Source organism: Bombus pascuorum, chromosome 1 (assembly GCF_905332965.1).
Source record: "Bombus pascuorum chromosome 1, iyBomPasc1.1, whole genome shotgun sequence".
Taxonomy (NCBI): domain Eukaryota; kingdom Metazoa; phylum Arthropoda; class Insecta; order Hymenoptera; family Apidae; genus Bombus; species Bombus pascuorum.
Genome location: NC_083488.1, coordinates 33,903,208 through 33,926,451, shown reverse-complemented (window position 1 = coordinate 33,926,451; position 23,244 = coordinate 33,903,208). Strand labels below are relative to the sequence as shown.

Genomic DNA, 23,244 nt, shown 5'->3' with positions numbered 1-23,244 from the left:
ACGATTAGGATATATAAATAGAATCGCGTTATGGATAAATAACGAGCGTTCGTCCTTGGTTCGTTTATGCGTTAACGATTTGAACGGAAAAGGATTCTTTAAAAAAGATTTCTCGTTGCGTCGATTCTTTGGACATCGATGTCGACGTTTTCTCTCGTAAGAGGATTTTCCAACAATAAATAAGAGAATTGCGAAATCTCGATCACGTAAACACGTAGATACATTATACATGAAAACTTGAACGTGCTTACACTACGATATTTATACCGATATGTTATCCGCGGAAGCTTCGATCCGCTATCGACTGTGGTTAATTTTTAGCAAAAGAAATGCGCGCAAAAATATGCCTGAGAAGCCAATAGGGAGATTCGATCGGTTACAACGATCCCACGAACGTACGAGTTAGATCAAAGACCGTTACGTCGCTTATCATACTTACATAAGTACACCGAACGATAGTTGAACGAGTCCAAGTACAAGTATTTGCCCGCTTACGAGTTTAAAGAGGAGGCGAATCGAGGTAAACGAAATAGAGGAGATTCGACGGTGGAGTTTTCTTTCTGTCTTTACCACCTGCGTGGAAACGAAGGTCTTGCTAACGGTAAGTTTGAGTCGTTCGGTTCTGCGTCTGCTACAAGCTGAAATCTATCGACGAGAAGACGATAGTCGATGGATGACTTACGAGGTAAGCAAGAGATTCGAAGAGCTATCGATCGATGGCGCTAATGGGATAATCGCGGATACGTTTGGAGTACCGTGGTAGTTTCTCGTTTCGTTCTCGACCGAAGGTATCGCGACGACGCGACGCAACGACGAAAACGAGAAAAATTGTGATTTTTGAGACGCGCGAGCGACAAAAGCGACGAAGAAGACGATGGAAGGAGTAAAAAAGCTCGATCGATCGTTCGTTGAGAGTAGGGCGTTCGATTCGATTTCGATTACGTAGCCGAACGGTGGAAATGAGAAATTGAAATTGCCAGAATGACTAGTTAAAGGTAAATATGAGCGCGTGCGCGTGCAGAGCGGAAACAACGGAGCGGATGAAAAAAGGAGAAGCTATTTGTCTTCGTGTAAAACGGAGTCGATAAGGGAGAGTAGGAGAAAAGCAAAGGCGAACCTTTTAACGTCGGTCGACGGCGATGGTCACGAACGGAAGAGCGACGCGTACAAATCGAACGATTATGCGGATGCGGCGACACGTGTCGTTTATCGGAACGCACGAGGTCGGAAAATGTGATTGAATCGATTCCGGTGACGAATAGTTGTCGGACCGCTTGGATTTTTCGCGGGATCGAACGCCGATAGAACGGTGGTAAGGCGACGCGAAGAGGGCGGCGCTCGCGTATCCACGCATCGTTTGCAGCGCGTAGAAAGGAAAAAACTGACGGCCAACGTATATCCGACGAGAGAGGAGTTACAGCGAGAAGAGTGGTTATCGGGAGATTGCGATTGGTAGTGGCCTCTGACCTCTTGCAAGCGGTTGCTCCGCCTCTCGTTTACGCGGCTCGGCGTGCACGGGGTAGACTCGCGAGCTCGTTAAGAACGGCCTCGTGGTCGCGTCCACGCACCCTGTCCGCGATCCAGCCGAGCTACGCGCTTCGTCCGACGAATCGCGAGCGACGCGTTGGCCCCAGCTACCGCTCTAAACGCAACCATACTCGCATTTACTCGAACGACATAGGGAAGAGGAACGCGGAAGCGATTTCGATGGGTGGCGTCGCAAACGACGAATTCCTCGAGGTTCCTTTCGTTTGGAAAATCGTTTGATCGCCGCGTCGACCAACGCGTTCGTCATCGTCAGCATCGGCGACGAGGAGGAGAAGGAGAAACGGTTGCCTGCTCGAGGGGTTTGACGATCGGAGTGGCGCGACCGCGAGCCATCGATATCGCGTGGCAGTGGCTGGCGGATGGTAATAGAGGATGACGCAATCGCGAGTCAAGCGATATCGCTGCTGCGACCGATCTCGTAGCGCGGGTTCGACGTTCAGCCTGATCGAAACCGCGTGTCGGCCCGACTCGAACGATCGAACGCGTATCCGAGGCACGGTATCCGAGTACGTATCCATCGTGGTAGCAGGAACGATCGAAAGAGATTCGTCGATTCGAAGGTTTCGTCGGTCTGGATTCGGTCCAAAATTCCTCTTAACAGCGAAGGACGAGGGAACGGGCAACGATCCGCGCGATCAGCTTTCTCTTCCTCAGGCTCTCGTTTCGATCGAGCGCGATTTCGTTCGCGTTATTCCATCGTTTACCGTGCGCACAGCGGTCGGAGAACGAAAAAAGAAGCGAGATTTTTGAACGAGAGCCAAAAACCGCGACGGTACCTACTCGCACGGAAAAAAAGTCTCCCCCTGAGCCGTTTGTTTCTCCTGCCAAGTTAGATTTATCGAAATTCTAAGCATCCGGCTGGTTCGAGGCTATCCGCGCGCCATGCCACACCGTCGCTCGCGATCTCTTCGTTTTTGCTCCTTCGCCCTAGCCGTGCTCGGCATCCTTCGCGTGATTTATCCCTGTTTTATGCGTTCGCCTCGCGATGCTCCCGATCTCGCAGCGACCAACACCTGCGAAAACCTTTTTATACAGATGGATCGTCCTTCGTAGACGCGTGGTTTGCACCGGTCGAAAACGAAAAATGCTTTTTCACTCCGACTACTAAAGAGAGAGACAGAGAGAGAGGGAGAGAGAGAGAATGGAAAAAGAAAGCACGTGGAAGAAGGGCAACTAGGTAGTTGATCGCGTAGCGGCGTACAGGCGTACGAAACGGAGTGGCGGACGACCGAGCTGACAGGAGAGTGCGAACGGTACAGGAAAAGGAAAAGAGGTTAAAGAAGAACCGAAACGAGGCGCGTTCCTCGAGCGAGGGCACTCGGGGTCGCGTTCGCAGACAGATGCATCGTCGTCGCGTCGCGTCCACCAGAAATCACTGCCGTGCGTCAGGGAAAATGCGCTCGGCGATTGTTTATATGGAAAGACGATCGTGCGGGAATGTTGGGAAACGTACGCGAACGAGCAACGTGACGCGTCCCTCTCGCCGGAATTCGCTCCGTTCGTCGAAGCTTACCTGGACTCGTCGACAGCAAAGTCCTACGACGCAGCCTCGCTTTGCACGCTCTGCTCCTTTCCCTGCATTGCATTGGTTGGGCGCGTTTCGATTGAACGTGCAAAACTCTGTAATTCTGACATATATATTTCTTTACATTTAGACGTATATTCGTGGTTTATATTCGCGCTTACGTTCGTATTTATAATCGTATTTATATCTGTATTTTATATATTTTATATATATATATATATTATATATATGTATAATATATATGATATATATATATGCATATATATTAATTATGTACACGTTTTATACAAAAATCTTCTCGCGCCTTTATACATAACGCTACATAAATGTCATTTCGGTCTACGTACACTCAGCCACAACGTAATTCGTATCCGATATAATACATCCTTCAGCATTCTCGAAAAATTGCGTTCGACGAAGGGAACGCGTCTCGAGGACAGCGAACCCCGTTCGCATCGTCGATTCGGTTCTCGCCTCGGCCGCGTTCGCTTCGTGGATCTCTACCGAAACGCGCTGCTGTTTCGCTCTTTGTGTGTCTGTGTGTCTCTTTGTGTCTGTTTGTTTGTGTTTGTATGTGTGCGCGTGCGCATTTAAGAAACGATCGCTGCTTAAAAATATTAGAAATATCCCATATACCCTTAAATGGTTGTCTAAGTAACTAGAGTTCGACATCGCCACGTACTTATCGTAGCGCGCTATTCGATAATTTCGCTCGTTTCGAACGATTTGTCGTTCGACGTCTCGGCAAACTCTGTACAGCGCATCGAGCCTGGCTAGCGTACAGTATTCGTAACGTAAAAAAGCACCGTGTGTCGAGAAATCGGATTTCAATTTCGACGTACGCGTATATCACATTGCGTTCGCCGAGTTTCCCCGCAATCGTTTCTTACCGTGTCCGTCGTTGACGCTGTCGCTGTCGACGCTATCGCGAATTTATCAAACGACGGGCGACCAGCGATCGGTCGAACATATTCGCGGAAGAAAAATATATTTGTTCGCTTACGGCTGGTCGCGTCGTTTCCGAACGCGTTCCTCGAGCGGATCGCGACTCTTGCAAATTGCGAGACCGAATCGGAACGGACATCGGCCCGCTGATTCCTCGCCGAACGAGACGATCGTTTCGGCCAGCGAAAAAGCACGCGACAGAGAATCCGCGAAAACGAATACGAGCGAGAGTGGTAGATGTCGACCGGAGGATAGGTACGCGACGCGATCACTCGCTTCGTCGTCTCGTAAGGTGGAGAGAAGGAATTCGCCTGAATTCGGCTCGATCTCGCGAATTTTATTCGTACGAACCTTTCGGAGTCGCGAGACGCAACGCGGAGGAAAGAAAACCTTTTGCACGGAAGAGTATCCCGACGAGGTAAAACGACGACCGATCGGACGATAATTCGCAGATTGTTTTCGGTGTTTGTGGAAAACGAGTTTCCTTCGCTCGATCCGTGCACCGCGTTACTCGTTACCGGCGTATCGGTAAGACAGTCCGCCACGTCGTATAGACGGTATTTAAGAAAGAGAAGAAATCACGCGTTCGAAAACTCGTGGTACGGAATCGAGATGCTCCGAGGGAAAGACGCGGTGAGCGGTCCGTGTAATTGGGTCGCTTGGGTGAATTTCGATAGAGTAGCGCGAAACGTGGTAGGGAAACGTGGTTCGCGAGAACGGATCAAGAAAGAAGAAACACGAAAGACGGCGAAAGAAAGGTGGAACGAACGCGGACGACGAAACGTCGAAACGAGTGACTAAGGGTTTCGGCGTGACTCGACTAACGGCAATTACTCGACGCGAGATCGATGCGAGATAGCGGCCAGCGAAGGATCTACCAGATCCCCTGCCGTCGATTACAAATGCTAATTTATGATTTCTTCGCGCCGCGTTTCCCCCTTCCATATCGCTGCTCGTCTCGATTCCGCTTCGCCTTTCGTCTTTTCCCTCGTTTCTTCTCTTTCCTGCGTTCGAGCCCGAACGCTTTCCCGGCTCTTCGAGCGCCGGGACGCGATGCAATTGCAGAGAAAAAGGTCTGGCGAAACACGCGAGCTCGCGCCTTTCGTTTCATCCGTAGCGCGATCGATCGAGTGCTTCGAAAAAGCTGGAACCGCGACCTTCGAGCGTCTTTATCGCTGCCTCGTATTGTTCTCTTCGACCTGTTCGTTCGCTCGTCCTCGTCCAGATTCGCCGACTCGTCCGATCGTCGCGCGCGATTCGTTTCCTCGACACCGTTTCGGAGCCCAGGGGAGCCGCGAATGCTTGGCGAATCGTTGGGAGGTCGCGCGAAGCGAGCGACGGTGCTCGTACGACGGAGAGGCGAAGAGACGACGACGACGAAGAGGGACGAGGCGATGGGAAATGGCGCGAGGGTATTACGCGGAAGCTAGCTGTCGCCAGACAGAATGTCACATCGTGGTCATGTACGGCCAGTTGAAGCTGCTACCGCTCAGTAACATATCCCTGATCAGCGTCTCGATCGGCGTTTTCCCGACCAGCCGCACGAAGAACAGCTGTTCGATCACCTGCGACGACACCGTCCTCAGCGAGGGTAATCGAAGAAGCAGCTTGCCGAATCTCGTCGGTTGATTCGGGTATTGAGTCCTGCAGTATTCTTCCAAGGCGCACTGCGACTTCTCTTGAAGGGACTCGATATGCGCCACGTCCGACAATCCACAAGCATCTGAAACAGAAGCGGAACAACGTTTGGTCAGATGGTTCGAAGAAGAGAAGAAAAGGGACGGTCGATCGTTGGACGGCGTTGACGTAGGCGTCGGCGTTGGCGTTGGCGTTGACGTCGACGTCGACGCGGTGGTTCGGAGCGATTTAAAACGGGTGGACGAGTTCGCTGCGAAAGTCAGCCTCGGGCAAGCAGACACGCAGTCGAATGAGACCCAGCCGGTATTCGTTCGGTTGGAATGCGTGCCAACTAGAGAGACGTAGCCCGTGCGAACGTCGGACTAATCACGCGGCGGTGGCGGCGGCGACGACGACCGTGTCCCTCGATTTCACCCTTCCGCGCGAAACCAACCGCGCTTTACGCGCCACCATTGTTTCGTTTTCCTTGCCGTCGAAAATCCGGCCAGAAGCGTCGCGCCTCTTTCCATCGAGCGCGTGCATCGACCGCGCGATCGTCTCCGTCTTCGTCTTCGATCTAAATCTTTTACGCGATTCCACTCGCAGAGATTTTATTCGATTGGACGTTGGCGCGACCAGAGGACCCTGTTCCCCCGTCCCTCGAGAACCTTCGTCTTCGGGCGACTCGTTCGTTCTCGAACGATGTCACGATCCCCGCGCGCTCACCCTCCTTCGTGCACCGAGCGGGCGACGGCGAGCTCTCTTTGGGCATGCAAATCGCATTATTTCCATACGTACGCGTAATGGGCTATTACGCGCACGTGGCGACCACCAAGGAATTCGACGATAGCTTCTATCCCGTGGCACAGTGGTCGGTGACAGTTTGCGTCGCGTCGCTTCTCGAATTTCGCGATCCGATCATCGACGAGGGTTCAATTAAAGCATACGTCGTGTCGCGTCGCAAGGGATCCGCCAACGCGCGGCCAATAAACAAACGGTCGGATTGGCGCTCCGATGTCGTCAGCGCCAATTCACCGCATCAATTCGAATAATAGCGTCGAGTGGCGTCTCTCCGCGCCTTTCCTCTCCTCGCTGCCACGCTTCGCCACTCCGCGCCACGACCTCTTTCCTCTTCGCCGCTCGATCACGATTTCTCCTACCCCCGCGTGCTCTGCGCTCGCGTTAACCGGTTAAATGCCCTGGCGCCTCGTTGACCAGCCTCGCCGTAAATTAACCGATTTTAAACTCCCAAGACTAACGCCACCCTTTCAATTCCTCGCCGCGACGTTTCTTCGCTTTGTTCCCTCCGTCGTACGTTGTTTCCACGACTCGTCGCCGCGTGTTGCGCTTTTCCGAAATTTCTTGGCACCGCGTTGCGCGTCGACCGATCCGTCGGCCGGCGAACGAACGGACGGACGGACGAGTTGCGTTTAAAGAGAACGAGACCCGGTTCGAGGGAATGGACCGAACCCGGCCAAGAGAATAGACCGCGAGTAGAAAGAAGAGGCGGCGGTGGTCAGTGCGATAGCGACAGCGATAGCGCGAGCGAGCGCGATAGACAGAGGCGGAGATTCTTTCATGCCCTTCGGAAACGTCATATAGCTGTCGGGTGCCGCGCAGGCAATATTTCACGCCGGTAGGCCCGCCTGTCCTCCCGCTCTCTCCTTCGTTCCTACACTTTTCAAGGAGTTTTTACGGAGTCTCTCGATCTTTAATCACAGCTCGACCTTCCATTGTCAGTGACGTCACCTCCGACTTGGAAAGGGTGTTCGGGGGATGCTTTGTGTCGAGCTGCGCCGATCCCTCTCCGCGTTGTTCGTCTCTCCGGCTGTCTTCTTCGTACGCGTGTAGTTACACACGCGAATCGGCGCGCGCGAGCCTCCTCCCGATAATCCGTGCGAGCGGGAATACGCGTGTCTTTGGCGCGGAGAGAAAGTGCGAAATTTTCGCACCGAGCGAATCGATCGGACATGAAGGAAGAGAGAGAGAGAGAAAGTAAAAGGTACGCGACATGGACGGAGAGGCGACGGGCAAAGTCGTTCCCTCGGTCGCGAGAAGAGTCGCGTCGCTGATTCGCAAAATCGTGGGATTATCACGAGTGGCGCGGATAACGTAAGCCGAACGCAATACAGAGCGGTCGGGTATATCGACGAAAGAGCCGAAGAAAGAAGCCGTATCGATCGCGTCTCGAATTTTTCTAAATATACCGTCGACTTTTCGCAGTCGGAGAAGACGCCGCAATAGGCGAAATTGAAACGCGTTGGAACAGCGTGGCAAGCAAGTGGCTCGCTTATCGCGTATCGAGTACCGTTTCGCCATCGGACGCCGATACATCGAAAATTCGTGCGGATGACTCGTTGCTCGGAGAAAGCGGTCTCCCGCTGGTAATTACGAGTTTGATGGACGCGGTGGCGCCTCGTACTTCCTCTCGCGCACGACGCTAAAGATAACGACCGTGGATGCGATTTATTCGTCGCAGACGGCAGATCGCGGTAGTTGGGACGATACGAGGAATTCCGTCTGGACGGACCGTTGGAGCGGAGTCGAACGGCCGCGGCCAGGAAAAATCGATTCTTCGTACGCGTCGTTCGCAGCGAATTCGTACGAGACGAGCTCTCGTTTCGAAAACGCGAAGGTAACGGAAGGGGCGACGGAGGGACGCGGTCTTGGGTGCGACGAGGGGAAGTGGAAGGTATAACGGGGCGCGAGCACCGATTATCATAACAAGGCTCGTATTTGGAGACAAGATGCCTCGCGACCCTATCGGCCGTACGCATCGGCCCGACGCGACACGCATTTAATCGTCGTACGTGCCTTCTGGCTGCTACTTACAAAACGGTACACCTATAAGCGTACCGTTTAGCATCTATATTGTCATGTAAACGACTCGGATGCCGATCCCATTAGGGCGTTCGCGTTACCTGTTACGCGGAGAATCTTTGGGACCGGCCAAGCCCCTCTTACCCTCCCGAGCGACGCATTCCCTTTGTTCGTTCCTTTCTTTCTCTGCGATCGCGATCCACGCGATACGCGCGAGAATTTCAATTTTCCAGAACAGACGTTACGAATGCGCGTATAGAGTACGCGTAGGGGCAAAGGGTCGCGTCGCGAGCACGTGGATACGCACGCATCGGAAGAGAAGGATCGTAAGAAGAGAAGCCGCGAACCCTCTCAGACGGATTATAACACGCGGAAAGTTCACGACCTTTTGTCTGGCGTTACCCTCTGGCGATGGGCGAACACCGGGGGTAATCCTCTAACCGGGCCGTTATGCCGTTGTTGACATTTAGCCCCCGCGGCCGCTCTCCAAACCGGTCCGTGGTGTTACGTGCACGCCGCGCCGCACCGACAGACCGAGAAACCCACGACGGATCCGGACAAGGACCGACGATCGCAGCCTCGAGAGGAACGGAGATCGCTCGAGCCGTCGCGCCTATTCTTTCGTCGCTCGGGAACGCTCCCGTCCGCTAGAAAAAACGGACAACCACACGGCCCGACAATGAAGGGCGGGAAACAGGAGGAACGGGAACGAAAACCAGGAACAGGAAGAGGAGGTGCGCTACGGCGAGGGAAAAAAACTTGACCTTGGCTGTACCTGTCTCGACGTACGGGGCAAAGGAAAGAGACGACAGAAAAGAGCGGAATAGCACGAAACGTAAGACGCGCGACGTTTCGGCTAAAGGCTGTTCGAGAATGATCGTCGAAGACGAAAAAGATCGTCCGTCGAGCGAACCACCGTTTCCCGTCTTCTTCGTTTCGCTCTACGAAGGGCGTTCGTTGACCTTTTCGACGATCGCGTGGTTCGCACGCCCGTACTGTCGAGTTTTCGTGGCCGATACCCGCTTCGCCTCGCCGACCTTTCCCCGATCTCGTTTTCGCGTCAGCAACCGGAACGTCGCCTCGGAAAAATACCCAACGAAACGAAAATCGCTTGCTCTCTCGCTTCTGCAGCCATCGAGATCCAGGGGAAACTGGAGGAAAAAAGAGGAATTGGCCGTGGCGAGGTAACCGACGAAACGGTCGACCGGTTATCGGTGGAGAGTGAGCGGTCGGGAGAGCAATGCCATGCGATGCAACGCTACGCCTCCTTCCACCATCGATAAATTCACTGGCTACTGTAAACAATGCGGCAACAATGTCAATTATGCGGACGCCGATCGCGCGGTACCCGCGGTAATTAATCGAATACGAACAGCCCGCGACTTTACACCGTAATTAATTGCCGCGTTGGCCGGTCTGCTCGTATGTCTCGCCGCTCCACGCCACGCCACACCACGCCATGGCATGGCACACACCGTGCCACGCTACACCCCGTCGACCGCGACCGAACGCGTTTCTCCCTTTCCACGTGCCGTTTCGGTCGATCCTCCGATTCGGCGAGAGAAATTTCGAGACCAGAGAGAATGAGAGAGGGAGAGAGAGACTGGATTCTCGAGGAAACGGACACGATATTCCGAATCGATACTCTTTCGGTCGTGTTCCGGTGGTTGTCGTCGAAACGCTGCCGAAGAATTCTCGGTAGCGAAGGTAGGGAAACGCGAAGCGGAGCGGTAGACGTGTCCCGGTACACGGCTTACGGCGTGGCGGAGTGGCGGTGCGAGGCGGTAGGTTCGCGATCGCGTGGGCGCGTAATATATTCTTGGGGATAGACAATGTGCCGAGCACGTGGGCTATAGAAGCCAAGTCGACCGGACCCGGGGCCCCATAATGAAGCGTTGACGCGAGCATAAAACGAGCGCCGCTCGAGACAATGGAGTGATTGAGCGCGGGTAACGCCAAAGGGTTGCCCGCCGTCAACCCCGGGGTGAAAATGTCAGTAACCAAATGTCAGGCCTCGCCTCCAGCGCGCTCTACGACCGTTCTCGTTCCCGCGCGACCTCTCCCTCCGAGTCCTCCTCTTCCCCCTATCGTCATCCCCCTTTCAGCATACGCTCTCTCTCTCTCTCTCTCTCTCTCGCCTCTTCATCTACGCTTTTTACGCCTGTTGTCTCTTCCTTCTGTGGAAAATTTGCGAAAGCTCGCGTCGCTCGATCTCGTGCCCTCTCGAATCGATGGTCCGGTTTCGCGGTGAAACGCGAGGCATCGTGGTCGCCGGAAGAGTCGCGTTTTGTCGCTCCAACCTTAGCGGAACTCGCATCTGCCGCTCGTCGGCCGAGATCGAGTTTATCGCCCCGCGGCGCGGAGACGGCCGGCTTTATAGGCTCCCTCGTCTCTTCCGGTCGTTGTTAAAGCGGATCGCGAAGAGAACGTAATCGTCGCGAAGATACTTTGCCGCCGCGACAAAGGGTTGGTCACCCTCGTGCTCGAGCTCACCCTCGCGAGCAGACGACTCGCGAGAAAATAACCTGCCGGAATATTTTATAGTCAGGAAGCGTGTTTTTCTCGCGGCGCTCTTCCGAGATTGCTTTCTCCTCCGGAGTAATGCCATTTTCGGGGAAGGGGGCGACGCGTCGACGAATCGACGCGAGCAACACCGCCTCTTTGACGCGCTGTGTACAACGGGTTAAGTGGGTTTCGCTCGGCATCCCCTTTCTCCTTTTCCCCTTTTCTCTCGATTTCTTCGTCTTTGCGGCGGCCGCTGCGAGCTGCCGGACACCCGTTCCACCGGCCATCCTCTCGCGACAGACTAAAAAATACCGAATCACCGATTTCTATTCTCGCGCGGCCTCGCGTACTCGCCGGCGTTAATGAAATTTCACCGCGCCAACGAAAGTTTGCGCGTAACTACGAAACACGGTCGTAGCCAGTCGCGAGTAGCCGACTAGAAAACCAGTTCCGTCGTGGCGAGATGTAGCGCGGCGATTCGTAGCCGATCGAGAGCCACCGTCGAGCGAATCAACGTTTCGATTTTCGCTGCTTCGAAACGGTTCGAAGAGGTTCGCTTCCGGCGAGGATGACAGAGCGACGACGGAATCGACGCTCTTGTCGAATCTGTTACGTCGACAGACTCGAGTGGCGATAAAGTGGAGTCGAGGCAGACCGGAGCAGACGTTGGCCGTGGTCGAGGATACTCGGCTCGTCCTACTTCCTAGAACCGGAACCAGTCGACTAGAGATCGATTGGCCGGCTGAAATTGCTGCCCTCGTTCTAATTGCTCGTGGGAAAAAGAGCCGGCACAGCGTGTCCGTTTCTCCGGCGGTCCGTTCGCCCTGTCCTCCGCACCGGCTTGCAACCGTCTCGAGGAAACGACGACCGTGTCCTTTATCGACGAAGGAGGATTTCACAGCGCGTAAATAGGGGGCGGAAGGGAAAGAAGACGATTATCGCGGGTGAAACGCGAGCATCTGGACGGAGAAGGGGAAAAAGAAGGCGAATCTGTTTGCCCTTAGCCGGCGATAAATCGAAGGAGCCGGTGGTTCGCGAGACGGGTTTCCTTCCAACCTCTACGGTGTCTCTCCGTGTCGGTTCCGCCCATTGCTGATTTATACACGCGCGAGATATACGACCGAGCACCCAGCATACGCGCCTCCTACCCAGGACGTTGGAAACGCGACGGCAGCAGAGCGAAGGAGGGCTGATCGCGCATCGTCTAGCGTCTGCCGGAAATATTCGCGCGATCCGAACGAACGTTAAACGCTCGACGACCAGGAAATTCCTATCGAAGGTTGGGAAAGTCTGGGCTGACGAATAGACGGGCGGATAGATAGATACGTAGACGAATAGGAGAAGGGGAGAGGGAAGCGAGTTTCCACGGACGCCTGGTAACGCGATAGATTGGACGTAATTAGGGGCTTAATAAGATTCGCTGGCAATCTAGGAGGAAGCGCGAGGCCCGAGGCGGATTCGTTGCGCGAAGAGAACGGAGCGACCCTGGTTACTCGTAACAAACCGCAGACTCCCTGACCACCCTTGAGCGAAGCGTGCTCGCGTCATTCACGCAGACCGCGATATAACCTAATAGAATTATTTTCCAAGTACGAGGGGTCGTGGCTCCCCCAGGAAGCGACAGCAGCCGCAGCAGCAGGGGTCGCAACCTACCGGCACGAGGGATATCGCTGCCCCGTGCCTCGATATACCCTCCGCTCCCTCGCCACTTTGCTCGTTCCGTGGTTTCACGGTTCGGCGTAATAACGGCCGCCGACCAAATAAATAATCCGACCACCTATCCACGGATTTTTACCTCGTCGTTTCTGATCGCGTTCGCGTCGCGCCCACCGTTCCGTATCTTCCCTTCGTCGGAACTCGCGTTCGTCGACTTGCTCGCTCGAATCGAGGAATCGCGTTAGTTGTCGTTCACGCGGCCACGCAATTTTCCAATTAGTCGAGTCGGTTTGCTCCGAACGGGTCGGCTAGTTAGCCCGAATGACCGTGCAGCTTCTCGACGACGTCGATTCGCGTTGCCCCGCGTTCCGTCTCCGGATCTCCGCATCTCCGACCGCCAGCTGCTTCGCGTCACCTGCGATCGACCGTCTTCCGTCTGTCGATTCTCTTTGATAACCACGCTGGCTATTCCGGTCACGGACCGATCGGTGCCTACCCAGTTACGTTAGCTTCCAACAGCTTCGTAATTTCGAGCGCGAACGCGTCGCCGAGATTCGTAGTTTCGTTTCGTTCGAAAACGGTAGCCGCGTCCGTTTCCGAACGTTGCGAAAGGTCATCGACGCGCGGTAACGGTATCGACCGTGGTCAGCGCGCGTCTTTAAGCGCGTCTTTAAGCGCGATGCACTCGCGAAAGCGATCGCTCGTCGACGCGAGTCTTTTCGCGGAAAGAGGAAACGAAAGACGAGGCGATCGCGAAGAAAGCATCGAGCGATAGGAGCGAGCGCAGCACCACCGGCTTCCGCGTCGCGCGAACAGCTCGAACAGAACAAGGCGAGAAACGGCAAAGCGTGGAGAGAACAGGAAGCGCGGGACTTGCACGCGCTCGTGCTCTTTTTTCTCTGCCTCTTGTTCGGTCGTAATTACGCGCGAATTTTTCCAAACGCCCGTGCTCCATGTATCTCGTTTCTTCTACCCGTCTGCGTTTATCTCCGTTTCTATCCCTCTCGCCGTGCGTTCTCCTCCTTCCTTCGACTATTATTAGCGGTAATGCATGCCATTAGCGTCAAGGTTCGTGCGCGAGAACGAGTCTCTCGATATACTCGAGGGAATCCGTCGTTTTATAAGCTACGCGTGCATCAGCCTGCCTACTCGGTTGCTCGAAGGCTGCCTGACCAGCCAGCTAGCCCTCGCCGCGTCTCTGCACCGGCCAGTTAGTCGGCCGACCGTTGATCGGTCGTTCGGTCGCACGGTCGTTGCATCGGTCGGTCGGTCGGTCGGTGGATCGCTCGCACGCTGCTTCGTTCGCTCGTCTGCCCGTTTGCCCTGCCGCGACTCCGTTTAGTCGACCCGTAGACCAAACTGCGAAGAGAGAGAAAAAGAGAGAAAAGCCCTGCCTTGTGCCTCGCGCATCGAGTACGCGCGAAGCGAAGCGAACCGTGTCGCGGTTGCATCGCGTCAAGGTGCAACTACCGCGCTCATCCACAGGACGAGCCTGCATTCTCGCTCTCGGCTACTCGAAGAATGCGGAACCTACGTGCGCGCCGCGCCTCCCTTCGCCTCTACTCGCCTCTACTCGCCTCTACTCGCCTCTACCCGCCTCTACTCGCCTCTATTCGCCTGTATTCGCCGCGTCACACGCGCCACCTTCCGCCGTCCGGTCTCGGCCACTTACTCGCGCACCGATCCACCGATCGTCGAGTCGTCGACGTTCGCACCGAGTTTCGCTCTCGTTTCGCTCTCGTTTCCCTCTCGATTCGTTCTCGTTTCGCCCGCAACTGCGAATAATCGTGGCCAAAGTCGCCGATCGCAGACACCCTCGATAGATGCGTTCCGACAAAGAGGAGAGAGAGAGAGAGACGTCGGTCGCGATACTCGTTCGTCGAAGCGAGCGACCGGAGAACGACGATGAACCGCGAGGAGGGAAATTTATCGCGGCGAGTTATCCCGAGGGTCGGCTGCTTGCTCGGAAAAAAGCCGACGAGCTAGGAGGCGCGCAACGGCGTGGCGCGGTCCGAGCAGAAGAAGAGGAACGGGTCTGGAAACTGGGGAGACGTACTTACTCCGGGCCATATTCCGTAGCCGCGTCGTTAAGCAGCAAAAAATAATAAATCACCGCGATTTTTAGTCTGGCTGGAGGAGATAAATTTAATAACTTAACTACCGCGGATCGTTCCTGCGGCGCGGAGCGGCGGCCACCGGCGGCAAACGGCGAGTCAACCGTTATTTCGCCGTCGCGCCGACAAGGAGTGGGAGACGGCCGTTCTGCCAGCCCGACAGCGAAAGCCGGAAAACCAGGCGCTTCTTTTCGACCGCGTTTCTTCCTCCAGTCAAGGCGATTCTCGAAACGCGCCACTTCGCGTTGGACTTTGCTTCGTTCGATCGTCGCGACTCTTGCCCTCCGTGCCATTCGTAACGGTCGGCCTCGACCGTACGATAAATCGCGCCACGATAAAGAATACAAGCGGTCGCTGGTCGTTTGATTTTTATGCGCCGCGTTGGGTGTCCGCGTTCCAGGAGGAACGTTGGCGCGAGATATACACGCGGAGAGGGACTGGCCGAGAGCGCGCGACGGGTTAGGCAGGCGCTGTAAAGCTCGCGAAAGAAAGCTCGAGAAATATCGGAGTCGAACAGCCTAATACCTTCCGGAAGAGGAGCGACCCTCGTTCGTCCGTTTCCAGATACGATCCCCGAATCCTTTCTTTTTCGTCGACGGCGAACCGGCCGGCGACGGCCCACGGAGTCAGGCAACAGCTAAATCGCCGGGTAAACGCGGCAGCCCCCGCGTCCCTCGCGCGATTCACGACGCCGTCGTTCCCCGGCTACTTACCGGCCGTGAAATATGAAATTAAATTCATTAGGCGGTTCTCGCGGTCATAATAAATCGAACGATTGTGCCAGGATAGAGGACGTAGCGGGCTTATAACTCAGACCTTCTGAATGGAAAATGATGAGAAATGTCTCTCATTGAACGGTGGGGGGTCTCGGACCCTGTGTCCTTTCCTCCCGTCTTCTCCTTCTTCCTCCCTCCTTCTGCGTCCACTTGCTCGACGTCGTTCCGTGCCGCGCCGTGCCATGCCATGCGACGCGTACTCGCTTTATCGCACCGTCCTCGACAACGCGCCCGAACCTCGACGATCGACGGAACGGCGGTCGCGTCGGCTCGATCTTCGCTCCAACTCGAAATTCCTTCTCACGACGACGAGAAACGGCGACGGAATCGCGTATCGACGATCGAGAGACGTTTCGCTGTGCCGTTTCCTTAGCTCGGTCGCGCGTCGCGAATATCCAGTTGGCGGTTCTCGTTGTTGATTTATACGGGCGGCGACGCGGCCGCTTCACCGTGAATATCGGCCGATAGAAAGGACAGTCCGAGCGATTTACGTCGACGCGTTTCAATGGAAAAAAGTAACCGGTCTGTGGAGTGCCGCGCCTGGTGGTCACACCTCGGTGCCCCGGCTGGCCGGGACCCGCGAGTCCGAGAAAAGATAGTTTACGCGCGACTCGGCGCGACCAGGCGTCGATTAGTCGGCCGAAGATACTCGAATTGGACCGAGTACCAGTTCCATCAACGCGGGGTTTATCCCGAACCGCGCGATAAATTACGTCTATTGGTCGTCGTCCATCGAAACCACGTCGACTATTACCGACGGTTTATCGTAAATTGCGGTTTGCGCGGCGATTAAACGAACGGGTTTCGAGAGGCGAAGCCGATGGTAGTGGAGAAGTTGGTCGCGTTCGAGAAGAAGGCGAATCGTTGGATTCAGCGATCCGCCTTGGCTTCGACTTATCGGATCGGATCGGCTCGGATCGGCTCGACTCGTCGGCCGCGACTCGACTCTCTTTGCCTCGAGTTTCGTTCGGTCATCGGGTGACTCGTTGGCATCCAAATCGCCGAATATTTTGCCTTTCGCACGCACTTTTGGGTTCTTTCTCGCTGCTTTCGTTGGCGGTCCATCTTTTTCCAACGGTCGATCGTGACGCGTTGTTCCGGCCAGGCAGCGGTTACGTCGCGAATTAAACTTGGTCGTCGCGATAATCCAATCTCCGGCGCGCACCCGATCGAATTTCCTGCAATTACGATCCGTACGAACGCACCTTTAAACGGGAATTTCAGCGGGTTTCGTGGAAAAAATGTAATTCAATTTCCATCGAGTTGAAATTAATTCCGCGCAACGCGCGACTCGTTCCGCTCGTGTTCGTTATCTCTTTGCTACACCTATTGTACGCGGGTATCGACGCATCGATGTTGGCGTACTCGTTACACGTTGTAACGTCTAGTATCGCGAGTCGCGTTTTCGAACGACATCCGATTAATCGTGGAATCGTTCGTCGCGATCGCCGGAAATTGCGCGGAATTATTTCGCGTATTAGGTGGCGGCGAAAACGAAAACCGATCGAACGCGAAGCATCGGCGAGAAACACGACGGCCAAGTAACTCTCGTGCGTGGCGTTTTTCCGTCCGCTCGATTAGCAACCTGTTTATATCGCGGCGAGGATACGGTCGGTGCGTGCTGCAGAGGACAGTGATATTCCGCTAGCGTCGCGAGTTGGAAGCGCGCAATTATACGCAGATGAGACGAGGTGGGATCGGGACGAAGACTCGTAGCATCGTCGGAGATTTCCACGCGCTTCGCGTAAGCGATATTCGCGCGTTTTTCCAACGATCCGAACGTTCCTCTCGGTGAACCGAGTTCGTTCGCAGGGCGAACGAGCAGAGCCGAAGGCAAGAGAGAGAGAGAGAGAAAGAGAGAGAAAGAGAGAGAAAAGAAAGAGAGATTCCTCCGTGAAAATTTACGACCCAACCTCCTGTCCAAGTGTCGTTAAACGAGCGCAGCTTTCAATGGAGTAAATGGGCTGTGATTTGTACATTGACAGGCGCGTAATGCCACGACATCGGAGGCATCGTGGTTCTTGGTTCGAGCGGAGATCGTCGAAGCGTGCGAGCGTGCCCGGCCCGAAGAATGGGCCGTGTTTTCGTCGAATCGTTCGCTTTCCGCGCCCTATGAAAGAGATAACGACCTCTCGACCGTTCGCTCGTCTATCCATTCTACGCTGTTTTCCTCTTCAAACCCGAATCCTCGTAGGCGTGTCGATTTCTGGCAGCTGCGCGTTCCTTCCGGCCGTCCGGTCCGTCTCTTCTTTCTTTCTTTCTTCCTTCCTGCTCTCGCTAGTACTCTCCGCTCCACTCGGACACTCTGCCGTCGGTCGCGTCGACGCGCACCGACTGTCGCGATTCCAGGCGAAAGTTGGCGAAACGTGGATCGCGATAACCTCTACCGACGAACCCGACCCTCGTCCGAGATGGAAATATTTTAATTAGCCGGACGATAGCGTTCGAAAGGCGACGTTCTTAACCGATTTTAAATATCCGTGGAATCGTCGGGACGGAGAGCCGCGCGATTCGACGCGGCTCGTTCTCGGCTGCTCGCAGAGAAAAGACAGCTGGTGGCGGCTGTCCGTCTCTTTCGGCCGAGTGGTTTCATCGGACAAACGTCGATGGGCGCAAAGAGCCTGGAACGAGGCGACGCGACCTACCGAGATAAAGATCGTTCTTGCGACCGTTCGACCGACCTCGCCGTCCAAGAATATATATGGTTTGTTGTCGATTGTGTGTACACTCGTCGGTTGATTAGCCTCATTGTGGCCGATTCGGGCGTGCACTTGGCCCGCTTGCGACTCGTGCCATCCGGGCCGCCGAGCTTTCGTGCGCGCCTTCTTTTCGCCGAAAATCGCCTCTTCCTTCCCTTACCTTCTCTTCCAACGCCTTCCCTTCGCTCCGTACCGTCGCGTCGCTCGCAACCTCCACGGAATAGGTAACGGCCCTCTCTAGGCTTCTTTCTTCCGGACCAGTCGCCTTTCTTTCGCTCTTTCTCCCTCTTCTACGGCCTTTTTTCCTTCCGCTCGAACCACGAAAAGCGCTCTCGCAGGCCCCATTGTCGCGCGAGCGCGTCTTCGAGAGAAGAGCAAACACGCTTAACCTGCCGACCTATTGTCGCCCGGATTATCCGATTTGCCGTATGCGAGCGTTTCGCCCCGTCGCTTTGCCGCGTCCATTGCGACAGAGACGAGGCCACGAGGCCGCAGGTTGCGTGCTGTACGCGCCACGGCCGCCACTAATAATCCGTAATCCTACCTGTTTGTTCGATGTCGCGCGTGCTCCCAACATCGCTCGACTATCCTCGTTAACGAGATACCGTCGCCGTTTACCTTAATATCTCGTTATTACAAAACGTCGAGTACAGAAACCGGCCGAGCTTTCCATAACCGGTTATCCTCGAGCGCGTTATCGCGATTCGCTTGACCGATCCGATCGTTGCTCGATTTGGAAGGCGACGCTGTGCGACGCGCCACGCGCACCTTCGCGTCGTGAAGCGTCGCGTCGCGTCGCGTTGCTCCGAAACGACGAGTCATCCGGGCAATCGTCCATCTTCCCGTGTCCCGTCCGTGTTGCGAGTCAAACGATTTCCAGCATCTCTTCCACTCTACTCGACTCGACTCGACTTACGTTGGTCGGGCTGCAGCGGTCGAGGGTCGGCCGTTATTGGATTACGCGACCGCATTGTCCCCGCGTGCAAGCGGACAGCTGTTCGTCCCAAAAAGGCGACGCAACGTGCACACCAAATATGAAAATAATATTTCCTTTTGGCATCGGTATGATCGATATTTATTCGAGCGACAGTCGCGCGTCCGTCCGTCCGGTATTGTGTCGCGGTCCTGAGATCTCGTTCGGTTCGCATTGTGCTCGAAACTCTTCGACGCGCTCAAAGACGCTCTGCTCTCTATAGGCCGCGTTCTCTCATAATGCCTAGCTGGAAATCGGCACGACGGATCTTTTATCCTCGCGCGTTTATTCCCAGAAGAGTTCGCTGCGTTTCGCGAGTCGTCCGATCCGCTTCTTTCGAATCGAAAACGCGATGATCCGAATTTTCCAGCGACGATCACGCTTTTCGACTTTCTCTCTCTCTCTCTCTCTCTCTTTCTCTCCGACTGAGTTGACTTTCATTCGAAAGCAAACTCGTCCCTAGGCACGAGATGTTTCTTCGTCTCGGCGACGAAAGCACCCAAGAACGACGAAACTTGGATCCGCGACGGAATTAGATTGGCGGCGCGGTTGAGTTTTAAACTTCGTTTCGAGTCGAACAAACGCCGGCCGGCGCCGCTACTCCGCAACTTTGCGATTCCCTTCCTGGCCCAAAAGGGGTTTTCGTCCTGCCGGCTAAGTGACAAGTTTCATCGGGTTCTCTTTGCTGTTGATCGCGCTGCCGGAACGAGAAAGCGTTCTCGCTCGAAAAATTGCACCGTCGAAAAGACGGGCGTAACGGAAAGTTGTTTCTCGATCGAAACGAGCGAAAAAACGAACCGGTTTATCGTCTCGCGACACCGCGGCTACCGCGAAATCGGCCGTAACTCGTGACGAATACCAGGCGATAAAAATAGCGACGCGTGCGAATTCACGTTGCGAAATCACGCGACATTTTGCGTCAGAGAAACGGCGGACGTCGAACGATTGGCTTCGTAGGCAAAGTGGAGCGTGTATCGCTGTCGTTTCCACGGCTCTCGCAACTGCCGTCTCGAAGGCCTTTGTTGCGTTTCTTCCCTCGCAAGAAAACACCATTCCGCTCCTCTCCGCTTGTTTCTTACTTATCAAAGATAAAATTACTTTGCAACTATCTGTCTATTCGTTTATTTACTTATATACGGCAAATGTTCCATTACGGATCGGAACAACGATGCTCGAGAAATTTTGTTCGACACGGAATATTGGGCGACTCGAAAAAGTCTTGACGTTAAGAGGAACGGAGCGTTCTAACTTTTCCCAGTAATTACAGTATAGTTGGTTCTAGTCGGGTTTTTGCAACGGGGACTGCGGTGTGGACATAGTCCGAATATCGACAAAATCTTTGGCATTTTCAGCAGCGTGACATTTTTCATTCCGATCGGATAACAAAATTCGAGAGATACCCCTTAAACGTCAGAACGTTTAGACGCGAACCCATCGACGGCATAGGAGAAATTATTACGCAGAGCCTTCGTGTTCGTTATGCCGATCGATACGAGTCGATTATTTTATCAGCGCGTACTGTTCGAACAAAATTTCCAAAGTATCGTAACTCTGATCCGCAATGGGACGTTTTCCCGTATGCAAATAACTGTATATAACAAATAACCGTATGTAATTAAGCGTATACAAATAGTGCGGGAGAAGTTGTCTCTGCGAAAGGTTGCTCGCAATTAGGAGGTATCGATGCTAGCGATAACGATGTCGGCGTTTTCTCGAAAGCGAAGGAAACGCGACTTTTCGATGATGCGACTCTCGAAGAGACGACGACGACGACATACGTTTCTAATTCTTAGACGTTAGAGCATTTTCGCGTGGCGACCGTGATTTTCGAGAGTGCGATACGCAGGCGAAGCGACAGAGGACGACGAACGGGAGGAAGAGCGACGCGATGGAGCCGGATGTATCTGGTCGAGCAGCGTGAAACGCGCGGCGATCGAGAACATCGAAAAGAGGAGAATACGGCTAAACGACGTAAGAGCCGCGCTAGCTAGTCCTATCCAGTCGATCTTCCTCTTTCTCTCGCCCTCGCTCTCTACCCTCTTTGTTTCACCGGTTCTCCGGCTTCGTCCTTTTTCCTCGGCATTTCGCCGCGCGTTCCTTTTCTCTCCTCGCGTTCGACTCGACGTCGTCTCCTTCGTCTTTCCTCGTCCGGTCGAACGGCCGATAGATAATTGGCGTTGCGTGCTTTGAGATAAACGGCCGTGATTGGCGAAAATAACGATTAATAATTATCCACTCGCGGGATCCGAGTCGGCCTGCCCTCTCATCTCGGATCTCTCGAGAGATCCGAGCGAACGCTCCGAGAGAAGGACGGACGAACCAACGAACCAGCTACGATATTCGACTGCCCGGGACCTCGTTTCTACCTTCCGTACTCTCCCTTCTTCTTTGTCTCTCGCTGCGCGTCGCTCTTTCTTCGCTCACACCACCCTTCCAGTCTTTCCCGCACGACGATTTACCGGTTCCGAACCTATTCGAACTCGTAGTCCCGCGATGAATCTTCGCCGTACCGATACGATTCCCCGGGTCGTTCGATTCGAAGGAACTCGACTTGGGGGAAAGTCGCGCAAGGCCGAAAGGAGAGGAAGATTTAGTCGTCGGGCCAGTTTCCAGCCAGGCATCGTTATCGTTTCACCTGTCCGCTGTCGTTTTTCCCGAGACGGGATTACCTCTCGCGTAACGGCGAAAGAGGCGGAGACGCTGGAAAAATGGTAAACGATCGGCATCGTCGCGCTCGTTTTCCGATTTTCGGAAAACCGGAGGGAGAGACGGTCGATAGATGGAACGTTGGTTTCGAGTTTGGCCGAATCTCGCGACTGGGAAAACGGGCCGTCGAAAGAGCGCGGTACTCTGCGAGAAAGAAGGGTGCTTTTAGATTAACTTGGAAACGGCCGACTCGAAAGTGGAAAGTGCCGTTTCGTGGCTGCCGGGACGACCGCGAAACTCGATAAACGGCGAGTGCCGAGTACCGCGTGCCACGCGTTACGATTAACCGTCATTCTCGCTCTGCCTTTGACTCTCGCGCTTTCATTCAAGTCCACCTACGTACGCGCTACGGTGCCTCCACGACACGCGCGTCTCTCTTTTTCCTCCGTCTTTGCTCTTTTTCGCGTTTCTTGCCTTCCCTTCGCACGAGTCCGCACGTTTCTCCGCGAGATCCTCCGGCGAATATTTAAAAAGTCAAACAGAAGCACGAACGAGTCGAGCCTTTGCCAAACGGCCAAAGTAAACGAGAGCGTCTCGCGGTAGTGGAAAAGGAAAAGGAAAAGGGAAAAACGGGCAAAGGCTGGTGGCAAGCGAGGAGGCGAATAGCACGAGAATCGAGAAGCGAGAAACAGCGACGAAAAGAGAGAACCAGTTTATCGAACCGCATGGGAAAAGAAGGCGGGTAACGGGTGCCGATGGCCAGCGATGCGTGTTTCGAGCGCACGGCTGATTATGGAATTGCGTGCATCCGCGGTAAAATCCTCAGACGTTGCACGCCCGTAACATTCCCGTCGTTTTTCGCCGTTGCGTCGTTGCTTTTCGCCTCTCGTTGCACGCGCGACACGAGGACCGCTGCTCCGTCGTGGCCAAGCTGGTGCTCGTAATCGCGGACCGGACGTTCCTTCGCGTGGCGATCGAAAGAGGCGCGTACACGACGAAAAAACCAGGTCCCGGTGGAATAACCGGACAACACGGTCGCGCCGCGCCACTGGTGGCGGTGACGTTGGTTTCGTGACGCGATACGATTTGATAAGTTGTGTCAACTGCTCGTTAGTTAATTGTCGCGAGTCTACCGGCCCGTGTACGCCTCGGTGTACGCAGTCGCAACGAGCCCCCGGCTAACTTTGTCACCCTTTTCGGACACCCTCCTGTGATGCTCGCAACGCGATCCCCGCAACCGCCGATGTACTAGCCGCTGTCCAATGAATGCCCTTCATTTCCATACTTCGCTCGACGGTCAGTGAGACCAGCTAATCAGATTATTTAACCCTCGCTCGACCCGCTTGTCCTCTCTGCCTTCTCTCCTCTTTCTCCTCCAACCCCTTGTACGCGCTCGCTCTCTTTTCCTCTTTCCTCGGCC

At 54.6% G+C, this 23,244-nt stretch overlaps 1 protein-coding gene across 2 annotated transcripts in view; it reads right to left on the bottom strand.

The window, feature by feature from the left end:
- Positions 1-3,169: 3,169 nt before the first annotated feature.
- LOC132911923 (nuclear receptor subfamily 2 group F member 1-A) overlaps positions 3,170-23,244 on the bottom strand; it is a 50,766-nt gene continuing 30,691 nt past the window's right edge. For both annotated transcript variants that reach the window (XM_060968978.1, XM_060968968.1), the window contains one exon: positions 3,170-5,741. In XM_060968978.1, the coding sequence (XP_060824961.1) occupies positions 5,467-5,741 (275 nt within the window). In that variant the 3' untranslated portion in view covers positions 3,170-5,466. The remainder of the gene's footprint in view (positions 5,742-23,244) is intronic.